At 43.5% G+C, this 24,332-nt stretch overlaps 1 protein-coding gene across 2 annotated transcripts in view; it reads right to left on the minus strand.

Annotated features, from left to right (window-relative positions):
- Positions 1–24,332, minus strand: part of LOC139752821 (uncharacterized) — a 227,792-nt gene that overhangs the window by 113,784 nt on the left and 89,676 nt on the right. For both annotated transcript variants that reach the window (XM_071668765.1, XM_071668764.1), the window contains exons 3-5: positions 4,501–4,616; positions 1,554–1,710; positions 372–531 (exon numbers count right to left, since the gene is read on the minus strand). In XM_071668765.1, the coding sequence (XP_071524866.1) occupies positions 372–531; positions 1,554–1,710; positions 4,501–4,616 (433 nt within the window). The remainder of the gene's footprint in view (positions 1–371; positions 532–1,553; positions 1,711–4,500; positions 4,617–24,332) is intronic.

Genomic DNA, 24,332 nt, shown 5'->3' on the forward strand with positions numbered 1-24,332 from the left:
ATCTATGAGGAAACACATGCTATGACATTGATTTCGTCTGGTTTTCAAGATAGAGCGGAGAGTATGGTTATACCCATTATGTTGTTATGTTATGTTATTACATGGTTGAATGATGGTGTTCTAGAACTGACATTAGGAAGTATCACAGGTCGATATAGCGTTTTGTACGACTGAATTTAACCAAATCACTGCTTCCCCCATTCAGATGTGCCTCACAACTCACTCACATTAATTACTGCCGTACAACCCTCTCACCACCCACTTCCATTCAGAACCAGAGCATCCTAACCACCCGTAACAATTTCTTCCCCATTGCTCAGGACCATCCCCGCCTCACTACCACCCATTATCACCCTCACCCACCTACCTACCTTCGCTGTTCAGGTTAGGCAGTCTGAAGTCGGAAAAGTTTAGAGTGATGGTGGCAAGGGTGGGAGCCTGTAGGCGCCACACACACAGGACATCGTCGCTGTAAGCGGGGTATTCCGGGCTTGTCACCACCAGCGTCGACCCCTCACTCAGATCCACCTTCTGATCCAGTAGGCACGCCCGCCCACCAGCAATCAGGGGAGAAACAAGAACTTATCTATCAAATGAGAAGCATATGATACTGTTCTAGAATATGTAATTCATGGTAAAGTAGTGACCAAAAATCCTCCGACATGCGTGATGAAATTTGGCTGTATCGAGTCCTGTGCTTCGATAGAAGTGTCTGCACAGCTTTGCCTAGGGGCTTAAAGCCACTCTGAGACCACATGCGTGTCTTAAGACTTTTGTCTACGACCGTAAGCATTTTTGAATTGCATGATATCACAGAAAATAAGAAATACTCATCATGGAAACACAACCCATTAGAGGAACTAGACTGTCAGAGATACTAGAGCCATCTTAGTACCCAACCATAGGTACCAAACTCATTAGACATAGCAACTTTCACGGAAAAAGACCCATAAGCCTTCTCAACAAATTCGGTCCATGTTCAAAATAAAGTTCAACTGAGCTGTTGTGGATGACCAGAGTAAACGAATCCACCACAAAGGAGTCAGACTCATCAGAGAAACTGCTGTCATCAAAGGAGCAGGAATAAACTCCAGGAACTAGTACACCAGAAGAACCAGCAACCTAGAAACACTTCATTGGAAACAAATTCGCCAATAGATGCGCTGCTTTAGGGGCAACACAACCCAAAACATTTATAGAACGAAAAGGACCCATGTGACGAACCCAGGTGGCAAACCATAGAAGAAGAGAAAAGGACAAGAGGAAACAAAATCATTCGTTAAACTGGAAGGTATTCGATGGACCAGAACTGTAAGAGAAAGCAAACTCATCAAAGAAACTGGGTTCATCATAGAACCAGACCCATCAGGAGCCAGCCCAGCACGGGAACTATGCCCATCGGGGTAAACCTGGTCTATCGACTGTATTAGAACTGTCAGAAGAGCTTGACTCAATACCCACAGGAGGTCCGTAGCCTTTCATATGACTCAGATCTACCAGGAAGAAACAGGTCAGTAGGAGTGCTTGGCCCCTAACTAGTGCCATTCACTTACCCGTGAACACCTGCCACACTCCAGGCCCATGAGGAAGGGGCAGTCGCTCTTCTCGGGATCGAAGGTGATGCAGTGAGTGATAAGGGCCTCGTAGCCGAGACACTCCACCATCCAGCGGCTGCCCCCCATGTCCTTGTCTGCTGGCACCTTGTATACCCTGATGGGTAGAGGGGAGAGAAGGAACAACTGCTCGAAAAGGATTGTTAAAGAATTGGATTGCTAAGAATAGGGAAGGTCAAAGAAAGGAAAATGCTTTATTCATAGTTAATGTAAAAATGATAAAAGGTCAATGTTTAAGAGAGAAAGGTTAAAGAGAGAGGTTTTGGAGGGAAAATATCAAAAGTCATAGAAGATTAGAGATGAAAAACCGTTATCATAGGAAAGAGAAAGGGAAAAAATAAGAGAAAGATTGAAGAGGGTGGAAAGAATTTGGAAAGGGAAAGGTACATTCAAATGGAGTGAGTGTTTGCAAGAAGAGAGGACATACTGGTACGAGAGATGACGCATATGGATAGAAATAAAAGATCCTAAACAGAAATATTGCTACTTGGGGAAGGAGGGAACTGATGAGAACACATGAAAGGAAAAATGAGTAGTATATGAGGGGAACAATGATCGAATCTGGGTAAGGAAATGTTGAAGGGGAAAACATGGTTGAGTAAGAAATAAGGGGAAGTCCCCCAATGACGACCACAGAGAGAATGTAAGCGGAGGGACTGGTCCTTATGCGTCTGTCCATTCAACACTTTGCGTTGACTATCTTGTTTGGTTATCAGCTGCTCTTCTGACCACCACGGGATGCCTATTATCGCCTCCAGCAAACCATCATGTCCATAGTTATCCTTAAAAGTCAAGAAGTTCGTCATTATCCTGTCAGTCATACGCAACGCCATCCCTGGGAGTCATTTCCTCCAGCGCTCCCTCAGCAATCATTGTACCAGTATTATTCCCATCAGGCAAATGATCCACCACCATCCATAAGTAATTCCACTTTCCCACCATCCTAACAGACACCATGCCCATAATCACACTAACAGTTGCAATAGCCCTCAGTATTCTAACAATTACCATATGTTCCACAATCCTGGTAGTCATTATATCTCTCACAGTGTTAACAATCATCACACCCCGCATTATGCTGACAATCATCATATCCACATCCTTCTCTGTTCTAACAACCATCACATCCCTTATTAATATGACAATCATCACATCTTTCACTGTCTTGACAATTACTACATCCTCACCATCACCCCATCTCTCACTATTCTATCACCACATCCCTCACTAACCTGACGATCATCCCATCCCTCACCATCCTGGCATCCCCCTCATCACTCACTAGCTTGACAATCATCCCATCCCTCACTAAACTGATAATCACCTCATCCATCTCTCTCCTGACAGTCATCCATCCCTTACTAATCTGACAATCACCCCATCCCTCACCGTCCTGATAATCGCCACATCAGACAGGTATCCCAGTGTGACTATGTATTCCCCTCGAGCGGTCCTCTGTGTGGTCAAGCCTAGCCATCACACCATAGTATAACCTAATACTGTAGACGTTACTTCACAGATTAGACCTAGAGAAAGCGCATTCGACACCGCACGAGCCTTAACAAACCCAGAGTCAAGAAAACATAAACTGAACACTCGCACCCACAGCTAATAGAGTTAAAATACGTTTTGACTGTTATAAAACATTTTGAGGCGAATGCCCCTTGCCCGAGCCCCATGGATGAGTAAGAGGTCTCAGAAACTATCCAGAAGTGTGGCGTGTTTCATACGCCTTCCGGTATGCCTTGACGTCACGGTCACGTTTCCCTCTGTGTCAGCCGTCTCTTCGTCTGGTCCTCCGGATGTTATTAATCGTCACTGACGATGTATAAGGCTGTCTGCGGTTGATTACTAGAATCAAGCACTTTCTCAATCAACTGTGCCCCAGATACTGGGTGTCTAGGTAATGCCAAGGCTACTCAATCACTTCATCAATATGGGTTACTGAATTTACTCTTAGATTATAACTAAAGTTAGATGACCCTGAGCAGTTTCAGGCAACTCTGAACCACTTAATGACTCGAAGTTAGCTTCATGTGGTTTAAGGAACCCTGTATAACTCTACGCTATATTCTGAGTATTTTTGATATGGGATGATCCCTGACAATAAATCTCAACTTATTTTTCGGTCCCTAAATGATTCCTGGATGTCTCCAGTTCACCTCCTACAGAATGATTAAATTTGTCTATTGATATCACAATAAGATCCAGATAACAGCAATTAGCTCTTAACTTTTATGAAGGGAGGATTTTTGTGAGCTGGGCCTTCATCAAGGATTCGTAGGAGTTTGGATAACCTTAGGTATCCGTGCACTGTATCAATCATATTGTAAGACAGTTAAATGGTATTTACTTGACTCTGGATTAGCAAAAGATTCAGTGTTTAATCACTTCATCCTAACATGAGACCCAGTACTTGGAAGCTTCATTCTAACATGAGAATCATTGCCTGGTAACATCATTTCAACATGAGACCTAATGCCTTTAACTTTACCTTAACATGAGACCCAGTCACTGGTAGTAACATCCTAACATGAGACCCAGTGACTGGTAGCTTCATCCTGAGACCCAGTGACTGATAGCTTCACCCTGAGGCCCAGTGACTGGTAGCTTCACCCTAACGTGAGACCCACTGACTGGTAGCTTCAACCTAACATGAGACCCAGTGTCTGGTAGTAATATCCTAACATGACACCCAGTGTCTGGTAGCTTCACCATAACATGAAGTCTGATAACTTCTTGGAGAGACCTAGCACATGGTAGCTTTATTCTTAGACCCAACGCCTGGTGGCTACATCAGAACCAGTGTCTAATGGCTCAGGTAGCTCTCAGCTAACAGAGAGGAGAGGTAGAGTTAGCATGGAGGACGGGCCAGGCTGTCACGGACCTCTCGAGGTGTGTGAAGCCCATCCCGCGACAGATGACTCGGCCGATGTTCTCGTCATACCCGGGGCTTCCGTCCCAGGTCTGGTGGGACGTGGGGAGATGCACGTGCTCCGGGTCCTGTCGGGGAAGAGCAGTGCACGTAAGCAACGAGAGGAGTAAGTGACCAACAGGAAAACTGGGCAAAGGATGGGAATATATGAGCTTCAGCAGTATACATTTTTCGAATTGTAAAGTGGCTATATATTCATATGTAAGATCAACATAAGAATAAGCAACTTGAAATCAAACTTTACCATCACGACTGGTAAGATAGATAAAGCAACGGTGTGGTGAAGTGTAACGACTCGCTCACGTGGCGGAGGTATGCCGGCTACAGAAAGTCTTCCTAGTTCTCATCTAACATGCATCTACAACCTAGTAGGCAAGAATATTGCTAATACAAATCCTCATTGGTGACAATATTGCTGAGAGAATCCCTCTTAGGTGAGACTTATTAAGCCAAGTATAAACTCTAAGCTTCATCTAAAGTTTCAGAAATACTGATAGTTGTAGATGTGTGCTATTGTTGTTAAACTCGTCTGTTTCCGGATTACTGAAGTCACGTAATATTCAGTAGATAGGAAATTCGGCTGTCCTCAACTTGAACTTTCTGTGCACAGCTCCGTCCTTGAGTGAGTGTGTGTGTGTGTGTGTGTGTGTGTGTGTTTGCTAGAGTGTGACATGGCGGGGAGTGGAGGTTGCCGCTAAATACTAATGTTCCTGTTCGTCCTGTGTGGTTATCCTAATCACACAACACCACCAGTCTCTTTTTCTTCATGTAAAATTCCTGGAAATAGTGTGGCGAATCCTCCTAACACTTGTCTATTAGGTATAATACTCCAATCTCCAATGTCTACTATTTTCAGAGATTTTTAAAAGGTAAAGCATTATTCAGCTACCCGGCTCTGTGTTGCTGTGTAGTGGAAACGTAAAGTCTATTACCCATGACAAATGTGCACAAAAATAATAAAAAAAATCTAGCTCAAGTTGCTGAGTTTCTCTGTTCTTTATCTAACCCTCAACAACTAGTTTATTATGTGACACTCACAAGGAGAGGGATGCCAGGTTTCGTGTCCAGGTAGCGGCCACTGTCGATTATAACAACACAATCAGGAAATTGAATAGGCTGGTAACAACTCTAAATCGTGAAATGAATTAGTGTTAACCACCAACCAAGTGTGGAAATTCTGACAATGTGATTAAATCTCTCAAGAATCATCACTGGTAAGTCCGTAGCCATCACCTCCACCCTCGGCCATCACCTCCACCCTCACCAGTTCAGCTCTGTTAACAGATCGAAGCGCCGAGGTTCACTCACTATGAATTATATAGGCTTGAGATTCAGAGCGGTTCCGATACGATCAGGATTCGAATACGAGAGCCGTGAGTCCGCCAATGGACCTTCAAGACTTCAGTCAGCGGCTGTACCATAGGGAGGATATCTTGGTTGTTATTGTTGATGGCGTCGCACGTTACAAGTCTGGTTCTTTGGGCAGTTAATGAATGACGCGACTTGCATCTATTTCTTCCTCTAACGTTTATTGATATCAAAGTGTTGTTGATGATCTACTGTGTATATCATCTATCACTGGCCGAGAAAATATCATAATTCTGCAACCAATGGCCGTTCGAGTTTCCTCTTTTCAAATTTAGATTTCCAGACGATATAAAGTGCTTCGTCTGCCTTGTATGTTCTGCACTCAATGACCAGGTTCAGCAGGTTGTCGTGGGGCAGTTGTGATTGCTAGACTAAGGCTAGGCTATAAGTACTATTGGCGCTTTGGGCTAACTGGAGATGTTAATCATGTGGACTGCAAAGTTTGTGGTCAAAGATTTGGACAAACAAGAACACTATGTCTTAGAATGTGAAAAAAGGGCTTTTTTTTTTAGAACAGATATAAACAAACCCTGCAAGAAATATCACACCACCTTATTTCTAATAACAAGATACATAAAATTTTTAGTTTGTATCCACTTTTTGCATCTAGTCGGTAAAACTTACCTAATGAACTATGTAATGTATGTAATATTAACCCACTGGGACCTGACTAAGAACATTTGTGACCCCTGTAATCATTTTGCGCTACCGCTCACAGGATGAGCATGGGGTGCACAACCAATTTCCCGGGGATACCGGCACAAATCAAATCAGTCATAGCACCGTAGCCCTCATACTCTCAGCCTTCACTAGTGTCCCGTACGTCAGCAGACCACAGCCACCATACAGCACCGGACGGGGCCTCGTGTGCCTTCCTGGCGGGGCTTACGTCATCGCTGACATCCAGCTAAGAAAAAAAAAGTGGTTTTAATTATAGTGGGGATGGACACTGACTACTTCCACAGCGTTGATGTCAAACCATCTTGTGATGCTGGTGGCTTTTGCGTCAATGTTTACTACCGTGTTGTGCTATTTATTCATGTATTCATCTACTTTGATGAGTTAGAGAAATATGTAAAAACGAGTTCATGGAATCATCTCTGTTTCCTTACTTAAAATCCCATTCCATTTCACCCCATCATGAACCTTATTTCAACTAAATTCACTTTTTTCAACCTCACTCCATTACTAAGTCTCTCTTCTCACATGTACTCCACTCTGACTGTCTCTCCTCTACGGAGTTTTCAGTTGTGTGGAAAACCCAAGAATCGTCCTGTTATTCGAGTTCTCCTCCCTGAATGATTTCAAGAAAGGAAAACGTTGTGAATAAAAGTGAATAACAACCACTTAACCATACACGAGTCCAGGAGTCACCAAAAACTAATTTCGTTGTTTTTGGGAACGAAAAATGGCGTTGTCAACAAGGGAAGGCATGTTTTCGTTACGAAAATAACATCGATCATTAAAAGATAAATACATAAGGAAACACATAGAAGCTGAGAAAGATGCGACCAGAGAACATTCGGGACATGTATATGACGCGTTCGTATGCTGAACGTAGCCATATCCTCCACCCTCTCCTAGAATCCCCACTGAATGAACACAAATTCTGTTCCCTGAAGAGAGTGTTCTATAGGTGACGCAGTTATTTTTCTTATGAGAGGCGATTCCCTACATTGACACTACATTGACCCCAGCATGGAATACTGCTCACATATCATGGCTGGCTATTCTTCCACCTCCCAGCTAGCCAGAGTGCAAACAAAAGCCTTCCACCTTAACAAATCAACAGCCAGTGACGTATTAAGGAGGAGGGATTAAGGGCAGGCCTCACGGTTATGTGGTTTAGGGAGAGCGATAGATTCTGATTTTCCTTTAATAATCTCACGTCCCTCTACATTGCTTGTTGTCCCCTAGATATGAGAAGACCCGACCTTCCTTGAATATACTCAAGGACTCGGTAGTTTGGGGCGCCTTAGAAACGAGATCCGACTTTCCTGAGTTATCATTTGTCATAAGATTACCAATCCTGGCGGAATCTTGAGTTGCCTATTTGATGATAATGACAGACTCGCCAATTTCCAAAGGTCTGATGGAGAGAATTTATTTTTTTTCATGACGTTTCTCTTAAAAGTTTTATATAATCAGTAAAATATAATGTATTCTTTGTAAGGTGGCATATGCTTTCATATGATGTAATACATACACAATATTATATACACAATTTCATTACATTACCTTATGATCTACTAAGGAGGAAGGAACAAGAACATATTCTGACCCCAGGTTCTAACAGTCCTTAACGCGCCACATCTCTTCAACCATATCTTTCTGTCTGTCATGATGTATTTCTCTCTCTCTCTCTCTCTCTCCTCTCTCTCTCTCTCTCTCTCTCTCTCTCTGCTCTAGAAATATATGTCGACCACTGCTCTCGTGGACTGTGTGCTCTTGACCAACCCTGTGAGCTGGACCGCAGTACTCCCCGGGCAGCGGCTACCCTTGTTTAGTGTGTGTACAGACCAGCTACACGCTGATATTTCTCCTTTACATCTCTAGCGAGGATGTACGGTCATCGTCCGTACTGTTAGTCTGCCTTCTCGCACAGCCAGCACTGCCAGCCTTAGAGTCGGGTCTACAGACAGATGAGAAACTCAAAATAATCCCTACTGTATTCTTCTGTTTCCGAGATGGTTGTGACTCGGGAATACTTATGCACATGCCATGTCGGCCACTTAGGAAATGAGAGTGAAAGTATATGAGGACTTAAACGTCTCCCTGCATGCCGCTGAGAACCTCTCACGCTCAGATTTCAAATGCTCCGTTTGTCCCCTCCATCGCTGGGATGTGATAGAAGATGTATTCACTTCCAAAGCCTCCGTCAGTACTGGCTGAGGTCAAATACCACTTGATGGCAGAATAACACTAGACCAACAAACTGATCATCGGCCAAGGGTGAACACCTATGTATGTCTGTTGATTTACTAATAATACTAAGATCTTTTTGCCAACATTGGCCAGGATATGACCAAGGAATGTCTTCAGTTCATAAGTTATAAAACGACTGCAGATTTAACACATGATTTTATTATACTTATATTTTCACATGAAGAGAGGAATTCATCGACTCTTATTGCCTCAGGCACGAACAAGAGACACTGTAAAAACTGGCCGTGTGAGTCAAAACTATTCTAATCTTGCCGAGATGATTTTAAGTGTGATGTAAATTTCAAAAACATTCATTTTGTTTTTTACTCCAGACGCAGGGACTACCGCCAGACGCCAATGAACCTCAGGTAGATATGATTCCTTTATATAAACATCAGCAGCAGAAGAAACAAATCTATCCTTGGTTGAAGGAATGAAATGTTTACTCTCTTCGAGAAGCTGTTACTGTTACACTTTGCTGTGCAGTAAGTAGTTACTCAATCGTCCTACCATCATGAACGCAAGTAAAGTTTTTTTTTTTGCTTTGTGACAACAGAAGAAAGTAAAACAAAGATCATATAAACAAGCTGTCTTCTTACGTCAAGAACAGAGTAGGCAGGATGCCAGCAGCATCCGGTGTCAGCCACATATATCATATTCTAGGACCATCAGAGCCGACAGAGTTTACCAACAAGCTCTCATCCCAAATAACAAATGTGGCTCGCTGTCCCTTACTATGAAACCAAAATAACGATTATTCAATATGTGGCTCGCTGTCCCTTACTATGAAACCAAAATAACGATTATTCTAAAATTGAACCTTGGCATGTGTGTACAGCCAGAGTTATAAACAAGACAGAAAAATCAGGGAATTCAGTTTAGTCCAGTCTCGCTTCTCGACTAGCAATCCATTATGAACGTCTGAAAAGACTCTCATCACAGGAAATACGTGATAGCTAACCAATCATACGAGTAGGACGGCCCTGCCACCTCACGCTTCTGATTGACCTTAACATACATCTCGGACACTCAGTTGTAACAACTTTAAGCTTACCACAAACTTGGACTACCCTACCACTCATTTTGGAACACGCGGAACAACTCTAACTCAACCATACACCTGTAATGACTCTAACCTTACTACAGGTTCTGAATAAGAATTGTACCCAACAACACATCCATCGCCTTTTATCTCACCAAATACCACTACTATATGACAACCACACACGTTTGAAATCTATCATATCACCAAACAAGCCAGACAGTTATGACATCATCGCAAACCCCTGACAACTCTAGTTTTGGCACACAGTTCTTATAACGCTGGTATCATCACACACAGTTCAGAACTCTGGCTCCACTACACTTTCTTGTTTACAGTGGTTCCACCTCTGACAACTCTGTCTTTGCCACACATCACTGACAACCATCTGAACACAATAACAACTATGTCTCCACCATACACATCTGACAACTCTGGCTTCATCATACACCCTTGACAACTGTTTCTACCGCAAACCCATGATGTCTCTAACCACCGTTACCAACACACACCCCTGACAACTCGAGCTACCACAACACACCCCTCACGACCCTAGCTACAACACACCTCTGACAGCCCTAGCTACCACCAAGCACTCCTTAAAGTCTTAACTACACTCCTGACAACTCCAACACACGACCCTAGATGCCACAACCCACTCATAACACTAGCTACCACCAAGGTCACGTCTGACGTATCCCCACGTCAGCAGTCCTGGCTAAGCCACACCCGCCTCTCCACTCAGCAGGGTTGAACACAAGACGTTACGTCATCAACTTCCCCGGGAAGTCCAGGAGTTTCCCGGCCGGGCACTCTCTCTGTGGCCCATGGTTGGACGGTGAAGTATCATTTTCGTCACTACACCTTGTGGTCGGTATGACCCTCCTCAGGTGTCAGTCCCACCAGTTCCTCATGTACACCTGCTGTAGTGTGTTGTAGCCTGCCAGGGTTAGCTGTAGTGTTCATTAGCATTCATTGCGCTGATACATTTAGATTAGGCATATCGTTATTATTATCATTATCATAATAACGATAATAACTAATGATAATTACAATGATAATATTAAATGATAAAAGTATTCGTGATATTTTCATTCTTAAATATTTATGCAACCACAGGGCCTCCAAGGGCCCCCGTAGCTTCAAGACTGCGCTGCAATCAGTAGCAGGGACAGGTTGGACTCCTTTGAAGCGAAAAGTTCTTTGACAAAACTGTTGACATGTCGCTCGCGGTTTAACCTCACGCGGGCTGAGTTCGGCAACACCCAATGTTTGTTGTGCACGTGGATACACCTGGACGATTAAAAGGCCTGGTATGTGGGCAACAGGACGGACGTGTTCTGCTCCCTGGCTTGCGAGCGTGGGTCACGTGACACGAAGAATTGTGGTCCCGCACGAGGGCGTCCTGGGATGTGTTCTACACGGGAGCGTAGCACTAGTTCCCGGATTTTCCCGAGGTTGGGATAGGAGGGAGGGTGTGTGGGTGGTGGGTGAGTGGGGACCTGGAGATGGAGGTCGATTGGCTCTCTCTCTACCTCGGGGCTCACCGTGTCACTTTCTCATGCCACAGTCTGAGAGCAGAAACGTATGTGAACTCGGTAGGTTTTCCCCGTCCTCATTCTTCCCCAACATGAAATCACGTTTAGAAAACTTACTTGCCAGCGTTAGTGATCGTTTTGTTTCCAATTAATTCGTAACTATAGTATTGCACCAAGGCACTCGAACGCTAAACCCAGCGATTAGTGAACGTCTATCGATACGATCCTTCGATGATCAGATGAGAAAATCAAGAGCAGCCTCCACAACCGTGCATCAGGTTCCTCCCTCCTCACCAGGATGTATTTATCATAGCTCACACGTCAATGGCTGCCGCCCTCACCTCCACCTGGGAAACACTGGTCACTTCCTCCTGCCTCGCTTACTGTCGTCCTGACACACAGGTTTCATGACACGTTATTCACCAGAAATTTGGGGGGAAGTAGTGGTAGGTGGTGCTACTGGTAATGGTGGCGCTAGTAGTTACATGACTGGTGTTGGTGGTACTGGTACTGGTGTTGGTGGTACTGGTACTGGTGTTGGTGGTACTGGTACTGGTGTTGGTGTTGCTGATGCTTGTACTGGTGGTGCTGATAATGGTGTTGGTGGTACTGGTGTTGGTGGTGCTGATAATGGTGTTGGTGGTACTGTTACTGGTGTTGGTGGTACTGTTACTGGTGTTGGTGGTACTGTTACTGGTGTTGGTGGTACTGGTACTGGTGTTGGTGGTACTGGTACTGGTGTTGGTGTTGCTGATGCTTGTACTGGTGGTGCTGGTAATGTTGTTGGTGGTGTTGGTGATGCTGGTACTGGTGTTGGTGGTGCTGGTGTTGGTGATGCTGGTACTGATGTTGTGATGCTGGTACTGGTGGTGCTGGTAATGTTGTTGGTGATGCTGGTACTGGTGATGCTGGTACTGGTGTTGGTGATGCTGGTACTGGTGGTGCTGGTAATGTTGTTGGTGATGCTGGTACTGGTGGTGCTGGTAATGTTGTTGGTGATGCTGGTACTGGTGGTGCTGGTAATGTTGTTGGTGATGCTGGTACTGGTGGTGCTGGTAATGTTGTTGGTGATGCTGGTACTGGTGGTGCTGGTAATGTTGTTGGTGATGCTGGTACTGGTGGTGCTGGTAATGTTGTTGGTGATGCTGGTAATGGTGTTGTTGTTGTTGTTGGGACTGGTGTTGGTGGTGCTGTTACAGATTTTGGTGGTGCTGGCACTAGTACTGGTGTTGGTGGTGCTAGTACTAGTGGTGCAGTATTGGTGGTGCTGATGTTGGTACTGGTGGTGCTGGTACTGGTGGCACTGGTACTGGTGGTGTTGGTGGTACTAGGGCTGGTACTGGGGGTGCTGTTACTGGTGTTACTGGCACTGGTGGTGCTGGTACTGGTACTGGTGGTGGTGCTGCTGGTACTGGTTTTGCTGCTGCTGATACTGGTGGTGCTGGTACTGGTGTGGGTGGCGCTGGTACTGGTGTTGGTGGTGCTGGTACTGGTGTTGGTGGTGCTGGTACTGGTACTGGTGGTGCTGGTGTTGGTACTGGTGGTGCTGGTACTGGTGACACTGGTGCTGGTGGTACTAGGGCTGGTACTGGGGGGTGCTGTTACCGGTGGTGTTGGTACTGATAGTACTGGTGGTACTATGGCTGGTACTGGGGGTGCTGGTACTGGGGGTGCTGGTAGTGGTGGTGCTGGTACTGGTGGTGCTGGCACTGGTGGTGCTGGTACTGGTTGCACTGGTGGGGATGGTACTGGTGGTGCTGGTGTTGGTACTGGTAGTGCTGGTACTGGTGTGGGTGGCGCTGGTACTGATGGTGCTGGTGTTGGTACTGGGGGTGCTGTTGCTGGTGGTGCTGGTACTGGTGGTGCTGGTACTAGTACTAGTGGTGCTGGTACTGGTGCTGGTGGGGCTGGTATTGGTGGTGGTGGTGTTGGTACTGGTAGTGCTGGTACTGGTGTGGGTGATAGCAACATTGGTTTTACTGCATTGCTTTGAAGAATATCTTCGTTGATAATTAAGTCACTCCTTTCGGTTGTCTCTTCCGTGGTGGGCAAAGTCTGAGCCTCGAGTCTTCTGCGGTGAATCAGATCTCTTAATTTGGTTCCGTCTTTTTTGCTTCCTGTGGACCTTCTTTATATTTTTGCTTCCTGTGGACCTTCTTTATATTTTTGCTTCCTGTGGACCTTCTTTATATTTTTGCTTCCTGTGGACCTTCTTTATATTTTTGCTTCCTGTGGACCTTCTTTATATTTTTGCTTCCTGTGGACCTTCTTTACATTTTTGCTTCCTGTGGACCTTCTTTACATTTTTGCTTCCTGTGGACTTTCTTTATATTTTCTTGATGAATCTTTAAATGTGTGTGTGTGTGTGTGTGTGTGTGTGTGTGTGTGTGTATACTATTTTTTGTGTTACGAGAAGGCAGTTTTACACTTGTGTTGCCTCTTCTTTTACTCATTCTTCTTTATTATACTTTTCGCTGTCTCCCGCGTTAGCGTGGTAGCGCAAGGAAACAGACGAAAGAATGGCCTAACCCCCCCCCCCCCCCACACACACACACACACACACACAAGTATATACATAAACGCCCACACATGCACATATACACACCTATACATTTCAACGTATACATACACAGACATATACATATATATACACATGTACATATTCATACTTGCTGCCTTCATCTATTTCGTCGCCACCTCGCCACACATAAAATGGCACCCCCTTCCCCGCGCGAGGTAGCGCTAGGAAAAGACAACAAAGGCCATATTCGTTCACATTCAGTCTCTAGCTGTCATGTATAATGCAACGAAACCACAGCTCTCTTTCCACGTTCAGGCCCCACAAAACTTTCCATGGTTTACCCCAGACACTTCACATGCCCTGGTTCAATCCACTGACAGAACGTCGACCCCGGTATACCACATCGTTCCAATTCATTCTATTCTTTGCACGCCTTTCATCCTCCTGTATGTTCAGACCCAGATCGCTCAAAATCTTTTTCACTCCATCCTTCCATCTCCAATTTGGTCTCCCACTTCTCGTTCCCTCCACCTCTGATACATATATCCTCTTTGTCAATCTTTCCTCACTCATTCTCTCCATGTGACCAAATCATTTCAATACACCCTCTTCTGCTCTCTCAACCACACTCTTTTCATTACCACACATCTCTCACCCTATCATTACTTGATCAAACCACCCAACACCACATATTGTCCTCAAATATCTCGTTTCCAACACATCCACCCTCCTCCGCACAACCCTATCTAAAGTCCATCCTTAGCAACCATATAACGTTGTTGGAACTGCTATTCCTTTAAACATACCCATTTTTGCTTTCAGAGATAACGTTCTCGCCTTCCACACATTCTTCAACGCTCTCAGAACCCTTGCCCCTTTTATCCTTGTAAATATGTTCTATTCATTTTCAGTTATATGTATAAACACACACACACACAAACTACTTTACTACTGTAACTATCATTATTAGATATTCTGTCAGGGGCATGATGTGTAAACTATAGTATTTGCTCCATACACATTTTCATACATCTCCCACCCTGACTGTAGATGTAGAGCCGCCTCCACTTCTAACCGGGACAGTGAGAACTCTTAATCCTCTCTTTACGTGTGGTGTGAACCCAGGGAGTAATGACTCGCTTCTCCGAAACTTTCATCAGTGACCTGAGGTGGGGGAGCAGGGAGACGACTACTGGGGCTGGCGGATGAGGGGGTGACAAGGTATGAGGGAAGAGTGGAGGAGTGAGAGAAGAGCACGCTGATAGCAGGGTGACACCCATATACAACGCATTATTTCATGAAGCAAACATAGAAATCAGCTGGACTGATAAATAATGAGTGAAGCAAACGGCAAATTAGGGCGTTATTGGCAGCTGATGCTACAGGTCTGAATTATTCCATAATGATGCAACTCCCCCCTTCCTTAACCAGCACACAGGCACGCTAGCGCTCACAGGCCACGTCCTTCTCTCTATCCACCGGAGCAAATGCCTCCTACTCGAGGGTGACCGTGACGCCTGCTGGGTTCGTCGTAAAGTATAGCTTTTATGACCTATGTAGTAGGTCATGGACTCATCTGAATAGTTATTTAACCATTTTCTTCACAGTACGATTACCAGGAGGTTGTCAACTTTGAGTATAATGAATATGAAGAAGGAATATAATTTTTAGGCGCGCCACCTGTTCTTTGTGATGTTTCACAATTTACAGCCTGTAATAAAAGTATGGCGTTGGCTACAAGGGTGGCTGTGTACATAGTGAGATGTGATTTCAGGGGAAACGACAGGGCAGCGTCGCACAGGTACACCCATAAGTTGTGGTGAGTAAGTAATATTTATCATGGGAATGTAGATACCATATTGTGATGGTGGTTTGGTCTGGAGAGAGTAATGGCAAGTTACGGCATCCTGTCATTCATGTAAAAATATAACCTGTAGTCCTTGTTATCTTTACGCAATAACTGGAGCATGATGATGTTTGTCGCTGTGTGTGAAGAAACGTGATATTATCGAGCTTGTCTGATGGATTTAATACTATATGGGCTTTAATAAAAGATTATTAGTTAGTATTGCATAAGGCAAGTTTACTAATCCGATAGAATGGGTATGAATAACAAGTCGTCGGCTGGCCAGATAATGAGTAGTTATTTTTTCATTTATTATTCATATTGTTAGTGGGTTGAGCATGATCACGTAGGGTATATTCGGTAAGTTATTTCACAGTTCATCTCCAAGGCGAAATGAATTATCGAGATACTTGTAATGTTATCGTCAAATGCCAAGTTCGTTATCTGTATGACGACTTCAAGCTAAAATGCGACCGATCCCACAGTGACGACCACCACCACAGAACGTATCATTCTTTATAACTTTCGAAACTGTGTTTGTTTACTTTTCCCTCCCTCCGCAATGATGAGCACCCTGCCACTTCCGCTTTGCTTGCACGTTTCGTAGCCTGCTGTTGTACCTCCTGGTGACACAATTCCATACAGAGAGTAATCATTACCGGTCGTTCTTTTATGTCTCAACCGTATTTTCTAATCTTTTTCTTTTATCTCAGAATTACACAAAACATGTCTACAGCGTCTAGCTTTTTTTTGTATGAGCATTTTTCGTCTTTCTCTACCGTCTCCCCTATATCTGTAATATGGTCTCTGTTTAAAAATGATCACCAGTTTAAGTATTCCTCCTGCCTATTGATGGTCAACCCACCTCTCTACCGTCTCCTTTGATCTTGGTTCGCCAGCCTCTGTCTCTGGCTCTATCAAACATTTTCATTTTGTCATCATACACTTATCGTGAAAACGTTTCACCCAAGAAATCTCATACTTCCCTGATTGCCCTGTCTCTACTAAATAACATTGCTCTCTCTCTCTCTCTCTCTCTCTCTCTCTCTCTCTCTCTCTCTCTCTCTCTCTCTCTCTCTCTCTCTCTCTCTCTCTCTCTCCAGGCTTCACTTAACTTCCTATGTATTCTGTTTCGATGTCCCCAGATCTCTTCTCCGTTGCATCAGTCAATACTCAGTTTCTTCTGTTCATGAGAGCCAGCATTTGTTCTTGCTCCATATCCTCTTCATCAAAGTGCGCGCGCGAGCACTGTGTGTGTGTGTGTGTGTGTGTGTGTGTGTGTGTGTGTGTGTGTGTGTGTGCAGTACCCATTTGTAATCACTTGTTTGTACTCTATGGAGACGGAGTTCTACGCTCACGGGACTCCATCTCTCGAATATTCTCTACTATCGTACAGCTTCTTAATTATCTGCATGCTGTCTACATTGACAATGTATTGTCACTTCATTCCATTCATTCACCACACATACTATATCAGTACATTTTCACGTGTTTTTTGACAAGCATCTTGCTTAACATCATGCTATTTTCTCTAGTTATTTTGTCCCGACATCTATCCATTAACTATTTATGTCAGCAAGTCCAAAAACTTAGTCACTGATTAGATCACCCCTTCACCCTTCTAATGTTGCCAACTTTAAGGCCATTAAGCTTTTCCTGTAACGCATCCATCTGAATTCTGGTACCATCTTAGTCGCTCTCCTCTGGACCTTCTCTATTCACTTTTTGTGCTTCTTTAGGTGCATTGATCAAACATGAGAAGCATTTTCTAGTTTTGGCCTTATAGAAGATGTGAATAACTTGCTGAATATTTCCTTATCCATGAATTTGAAGCGGTTCTAATGTTTGCAACTAGATAGTTAGTCTCCTTACCTAGTCTCTTAAGGTGGGACTCTGACGTCAGGTTAGGGACGATGTCGACTCCCAAGTCCTTCCCACATACAGATTGTAGCAATTTGTTTTCTCTTAGATGATAATCATATCGAGGTTTCCTTTTGTTGTGACACCACCTCACTACTTTACACTTAATCGTTGTTTTGAACTTTATCAATTGTGCATCAGAACAGCTTTAAAGTCTGTCAAGGTCCATTTGCAAGTTGATGCTTTTCACTTCCCTTATGACATTCGCAACATCTTCATACATTTACAGGTACGGATCCATACCTTCTGGCAAGGCATTCACATGGATCAAAATGAGTAATTGTTCCTTTGCTCCCTTCTATTAGATAATCTATCCATCCATCGAGGGGGTATTCTCCTTATTCCTGATTGGTGATCCAACTCTCTATCAGCTTCCCATGCGATAGTGTCAAATGCTTTCGGCAGTACAGATACAATCAATCCACTCAGCCTTTTCATTTTCTCTAAAACAATTAGGTTATTTCTCCTCTGCAGAAAGCCATCCATTTGCTTCCTGAGTGTCTTTTCCAGAACCTTTCAGACGACTGTCCAACGAGACACGTCTGTAGCTGGGCGCCTCTTCGAGGTTTCCTTCTTAATATGAAATTTGCCCTTTTCCACTCCCTTGATACTTTGCGTTTCTCCAGCGACATTTTGAAAAGTATTTCAAGAGGTAAGCTTACTGCATCTGCACGCACCTTCAGCACATATGGTGAAATTTCATTAGTACCGTGAGCATTGTATGAGACAAAATGCTTCAGTATTCTGTTAATGTCATTTCTAGATCTCAACATTTTCTAAAACTTCCTCCTTATCCCATCTCACTATTGTTGGGATATAGTGTCTTCCACTGTAAAAACATTACTCAACTTGTTATTTAGTTCCTCTCTTATCTTTATATCATCTACATTTCTTCCCTCTAAATTCCTTAACCGGATTAGCTGCTCTTTCGAATCTGCGAGAAAATTTAGGATTTTCTTTCTCTTCTGTTTCATATACTAGTAAGCTGTACTTGTGGAAGTTCAGACACTGATCTCACCAAGGGTTTCGTATTTATCATGGCCTTCCATTATGATGTAAATTTTAGCTTGTCAACGAAGGAGCACGAAAGAAGACATGAGCGAAGATGTGGACATCAACACGAACACGGACGTCCACGAGAAAGCGGACATCGGCACAAACGTGGTCATCCATGCGCGTCTACATGGATTTAGACGCCCACGAAAATGTGAACATCCGGAGGGATGTTTACGCAAACCTCGGATTCAGAAACAAAGTCATTTATCCAGGTTAGATCGTCTTCAAATACACATGAGCATATACAGGTATAAAGCCATGTACACACACGGATATAATTTGATTCAAGGGCAGAAAGCAATCACACAGTTATACGCTCCATCATTAGAAGTTTCGATCAGTATTACACTGGAGCGTATGTCGTAACAACAAAATGCACACTGAATGACGATACCACATCACGCATAGCAATCGCGTGACCCGAGACTTACAGCTCATGAACACGTCAGGGACGCCACACCCTCCAGCCAGACGACGTGGAACCAGCCACTCTCACTCCACGCCTGCAGCACCCCAATAGATCCACATACCACCTATCTAGGTAACGACCGACCGTTAACCAGTAAACTTATGTTACTCAGACTAGGCAATGATGTGGTGGGCTCCGCCTGCTTGTGCGAACTACCAGGAAATAAACAGTAAAGGAAACTGGAAACATTATGAGGGGCAACACTAACGCTAGTCTGGTGAGGAGGCGACACGACGGGACCATTCAGTCCCTGGAATGTCCTTGAGCAACTTGGCGGAGGAGCAACTTGCCTCCGCCGACTGTGGGCAACTTCCGTTAGCCGCTTGGCAACTCCTGGCCGCTCGGCTGCCCTGACGTCATACGAGTACATTTCTTTCCTAGATTATTCCCAGGTCCCTCCCGCTCCACCAGCGACAGCGCCGTGAAGAGTTACTTCGGCTGACTTTTCCACTTCTTAACGGTTAACAATTCAGTTGTAAGCATGAGATGAAAGCAGCCGAGAAGTTTCACAGTGGTTGATGTCATGAGATCCACTGTCACGACGGGCGCTCGAATCTTATTAGCTCTGTCTCTATGTAGTTTGTCTTGCGTTAGATGCTACAGTGCGCAACAATATTGATAATGATGATGCTTCTATGCATTTCCTCAAGAGATATGAACCTGAAATTTACGTATTCACAATAAAAGATATTTTAACATGAATCACATAGGCCTCTGGCGGCACCTTAAACTTCAAGGAGTCAAGGAATAAGAAAACCCGTAAATGTGCCTCTGACGTAAATGGGTCTTCAAGAGACAAGTCATATTAGTGGAACGAATTACCTTCATGAACATCTTTTTTGTAATATCATTTACAGATGCATTACAGACATGTTGGATTCCACAGTTGTCTGTCTGGGAGGTAGTGATGTGAAGAGGATTTACATCTATCCGTCGCCTGTCAACTTATCCAGAGAAATAAATGTTTTGTTGGCAGGTGCAAACTTATTCGCGTGCTGTGAATAAGCAATCTTCTCAGAGGATGATCGTATCATCCTTGTTTCAGGTGGATTCAGAAACACCTGCTGCTGCTTACTAGTCAGTCCATTATCTCCGTGACGGTAGAAACACAGAAACATTCTGTAAGATAAACTTCGAACGCCTCGTTCATTGAGGGCCGTCCACAAGGTCTCCGGACCTGCAAACATCAGGCGTCGCCTGTTGCCCCTTGACCTCTACTTAGCAGACCACAGCCGACGCAATAGTTGGGTTAGTCCTCCTACAGCTTCCATGAAATTTAATAGATTTTACTTTTTCTTTGATTTTCTCACGAAAATAATTGATTCGATAGTTCCCACCTCCTGTATGTTAGCATCCCACAGAACCTATCAGTATAGATGATGCAGATGGCGCACTGTTCGTACCACCAAGTCATTCTTAACCAGCATGAGGGAGCAAATCATGTGAATTTGCATAGAGAGGCTAAGAGACGTATGCTTCGAAGTAAGCCTCAGTATGATCAAAGGTCCATTTAAACGAACCTGGGCTTATGAACCTAAAGTTATTTACAAAACATTTAATACAATATCGCGTCAACATACATTATGATAGTTGGAAGACCACTACAGAATCATTTGAAAATCAAACAACTTCTCATAAGTCAAACTTCCAAGTGGTTGTGCTAAAGACTCAACTGTCGAAGGTTGTAAACAATAATGGAAGTGTGAGTAAGAGCAGGAGGGACGGACAGATGTGGCGTCGGATGGGTAACGGCCCAAGTCGTACCCGTTAATATGCCTTCATTAGGTCTGGTTGTCAACATGAGGATTGCCCTTGTTATTGTAAACCATATTTTGACGCTTGTTTCTCCCGGATACGGTATAAAGCTTTACCATTATAGTAATGGTAAAGTGAGAATTCCGATATAAAGAAGTCTTCCTTCGCGACAAATAACAGGAAAGTAGAACTGACAGATGTTAAGGAGTGACAAAGTTCCTTGTATGATAATGGACTTGATTTTGACTTTCTGTCTGTGAGTAAAGTCACGTGCCAGTTTCGTACTTAGAGCAGCCGGCAACGTACCAACAACAAAAGTCACCGTACCTGGAGCAACAGACACCTACCTAGAGCAACCGGCGCCATACCTAGAACAACCAAACGCATTATACCAAGAAGAACCGGTTCCGTACCTAAAACAACCCGTATCTTATCATACATTGTCTGCATTACAGTATAGTAGCATCACAGCGATGCACCGTACTACCATTGTAGCATAGCAGCAGTACACAACATAGCAATATGAGAGCATGGCAACAGTGCAACATAAAGATATGAGAGCATAGCAGCAGTGCAGCATAATATGAAATCATACCACAGTACAACATAACAATATGAGAGCATAGCAGCAGTGCAACATAACAGTATGAGAGCATAGCAGCAGTGCAACATAGCGGCAATATCATTATAACAGCAGCAACAACATGGAAGCCTGACACTCCAAACGATCAAGGCTGAAGAAACTAGTACACGACTGAAGGCTTTTGAGTGATTATGAACATATGAAAAGGAACACATCTACATGCATGCAACAGAGCTCGGGAAGAACACAGGGTGGTAGATAGACGCACAGTCAGACACTACTATTTCACCTCAGGTCAGTGTGAGACACGCGTTTAGCATACCTTCCGGTGTCACAGGACTCCAGCTGAGGTTACAGTTAGCAATGATATGTACAGCTAACACTGGGTTCGCTGGAATTTGAAATGATCAATGTTACGTTTGTCGTTCAGGTATGGCTGGTACTTCTAAATATCTTCGTGTCATGGTCCTCGACTTACATCACTGAAATGATATTGACAATTATTTGATATTTGAAATGATGATCCTCATTTTAATAAGTATTTGCACTAAGCTTATAGTAAGAAATCAGCTTTGAAAAGTTAAAAAAGATGAGCTGCCATTTAGCAGGTGTTACATGGTTATGAAAGAAAAGGATAAGAAAGGGAGAGTTGACTGTCACAACAAGAAGATCTAATGATCTCCCTGAAGAAAACCTTTGGTCACGTAGACAACGATAAACCAATTACTACAACATCATTATTTTGCGCTTGTGAGGGAATCAAGAAATCAATTCAACCTAATTTTCCTTTAATCATGATCGATCATCGATATTCAAAAGATACGAATCTAGATTTGGATTTGAAATTATTTTGTTTTCGTACATACTCGTTTACATACTTGTTTTCGTACGTACCACTACCCGTATGCAAAATGAAGTTGTACATGGCTGTTCTGGCTATTTCGCTCGTCAACGCGCACTGGTAGAGAACAGAACGCAAAAGTTATATCACAGAATCTATTTCGTTTTGGAATTGCTCACCATCGTCGGCCATTCAATCTCTCCGGTGTCTAAGTCCTTGAAGAAGAGAGCGATAATAGCACTTTGATTTCATGTGGAGAAATCTCATTATCATTTTTGGCTCCATTTTTCTATAAAAGCTCGTTGCCAAAAATATTGTGGCATACTTCCTTCATTGGAGTCATATATCCTGTGCTTTTTGATGTAAAGATATTACATATCTTTTTTACTCAAACTATAAGAAAATATCTAATACGACAGATAGCACACGAGAGGAATGTAGAAACATCTGATAATTCCATTATGGGATGTTCCTTCACCGCTTCACGTTTTTATTTGATAACTTTCTTATCTTGTACAGTACCATTACCAAATGAGAAGTGTAAGGTCCGACTTATCAGCTCTCCCAGGCTGATTTCAAAGCTTGACTTACCCTACGCTGCAATGTTGGTTCACTCTTTCCCTCTTCTTTTAAGTATTGCTTAGGTATTGTTCCCGAGAGCTGGCTGGGTGTGTGTGTGTGTGTGTGTGTGTGTCCCCTTCCCAGCTAGACCATGCAATACTCGGCAAGTTGCTGCGTTACATGATTACTCTCTGGCCATTGGCAACTCAAGGGTGGGACATTTTGATAACTGTCTCTTTTCCAACACCTGGAAGCTTTGGACCTCTATACCATCTCATGTTTTTTCCAATAACTATGACTTGGCACTTTTTGATCTTTTTTTCTACTTACTCCAAAATTCGTTAATACATTTCATTGTCTCTTCTTTTTCCCTTTCATCTACCTCGTTGTATATCCGTGACTGGAGCCTTCATTGCCAAAAAAAAGTTTACTTATACATGATATGACCCACAACAATATATCAGACCCTTTCCCCTATGTTTGAAACTGTAAAGTATGACATGCGTAATGATATAGTTTGTTCACTGTAGATAATAAACGGAAAACGATACACGAGGCTGATTGAACCACATGAACCCTAAATACTGGCCACAAGTATCAAGGATTACACGATGGATACAGATTTCTTAATGTACTGCTTAGCGAATGCTGTCCATTAACCCCGCTTGTGAAGACCCAGTCCCTCGCTGTTTGGCACATAACGGAGGTCTTTGTGCTCGACAGGTTACTCGCTCGTTGGGCTGATGTTTCGCCGCTTTTGTGTCACCTCTACAGTATGGCTCGACTATCATGTTTCATATCAGCTGTATTTCATCTCTTCACTGTGCACGCACACATACATACCAACATATGGAAAAACAAAAATGTATATATATATATAGACGCATGACCATATTCGCTCTGAGTTAGTTTATTGTACTAGTACAAACCCAAAGCAATTTGGGCAGAAGTTACATCGACCTACATGTATCATGCGACTCTACTTTCGATCGAAGCGTCCCAACAACCCATTTGATGCAACGAAGAATATAAGAATCCAATATTTTTTTTCATGAACATTGAGGACGTGAAGTAATGATGATGGAGTTTATAAAGTTAGTGATGAAGTGACAACACAGTATTGATCCGATCACCTTAGTGCTTCATTCTCCTGTGTATTTCTCTCCCTGTATACCTTTTTCATGCATCTCTTCCTGGTTATTTCACGTTTTGTGAATTCCTAGACCTGCATGCTCCCGTGTGTGTGTGTGTGTGTGCGCGAGAGAGAGAGAGAGAGAATACTGACTGTTTATAACGGGGTGTGACCTTTGTATTAGTGTTGCCATATCTCTTAACCTTACATATCTATACCTTCTCTTT

Source organism: Panulirus ornatus, chromosome 13, assembly GCF_036320965.1.
Source record: "Panulirus ornatus isolate Po-2019 chromosome 13, ASM3632096v1, whole genome shotgun sequence".
NCBI lineage: Eukaryota > Metazoa > Arthropoda > Malacostraca > Decapoda > Palinuridae > Panulirus > Panulirus ornatus.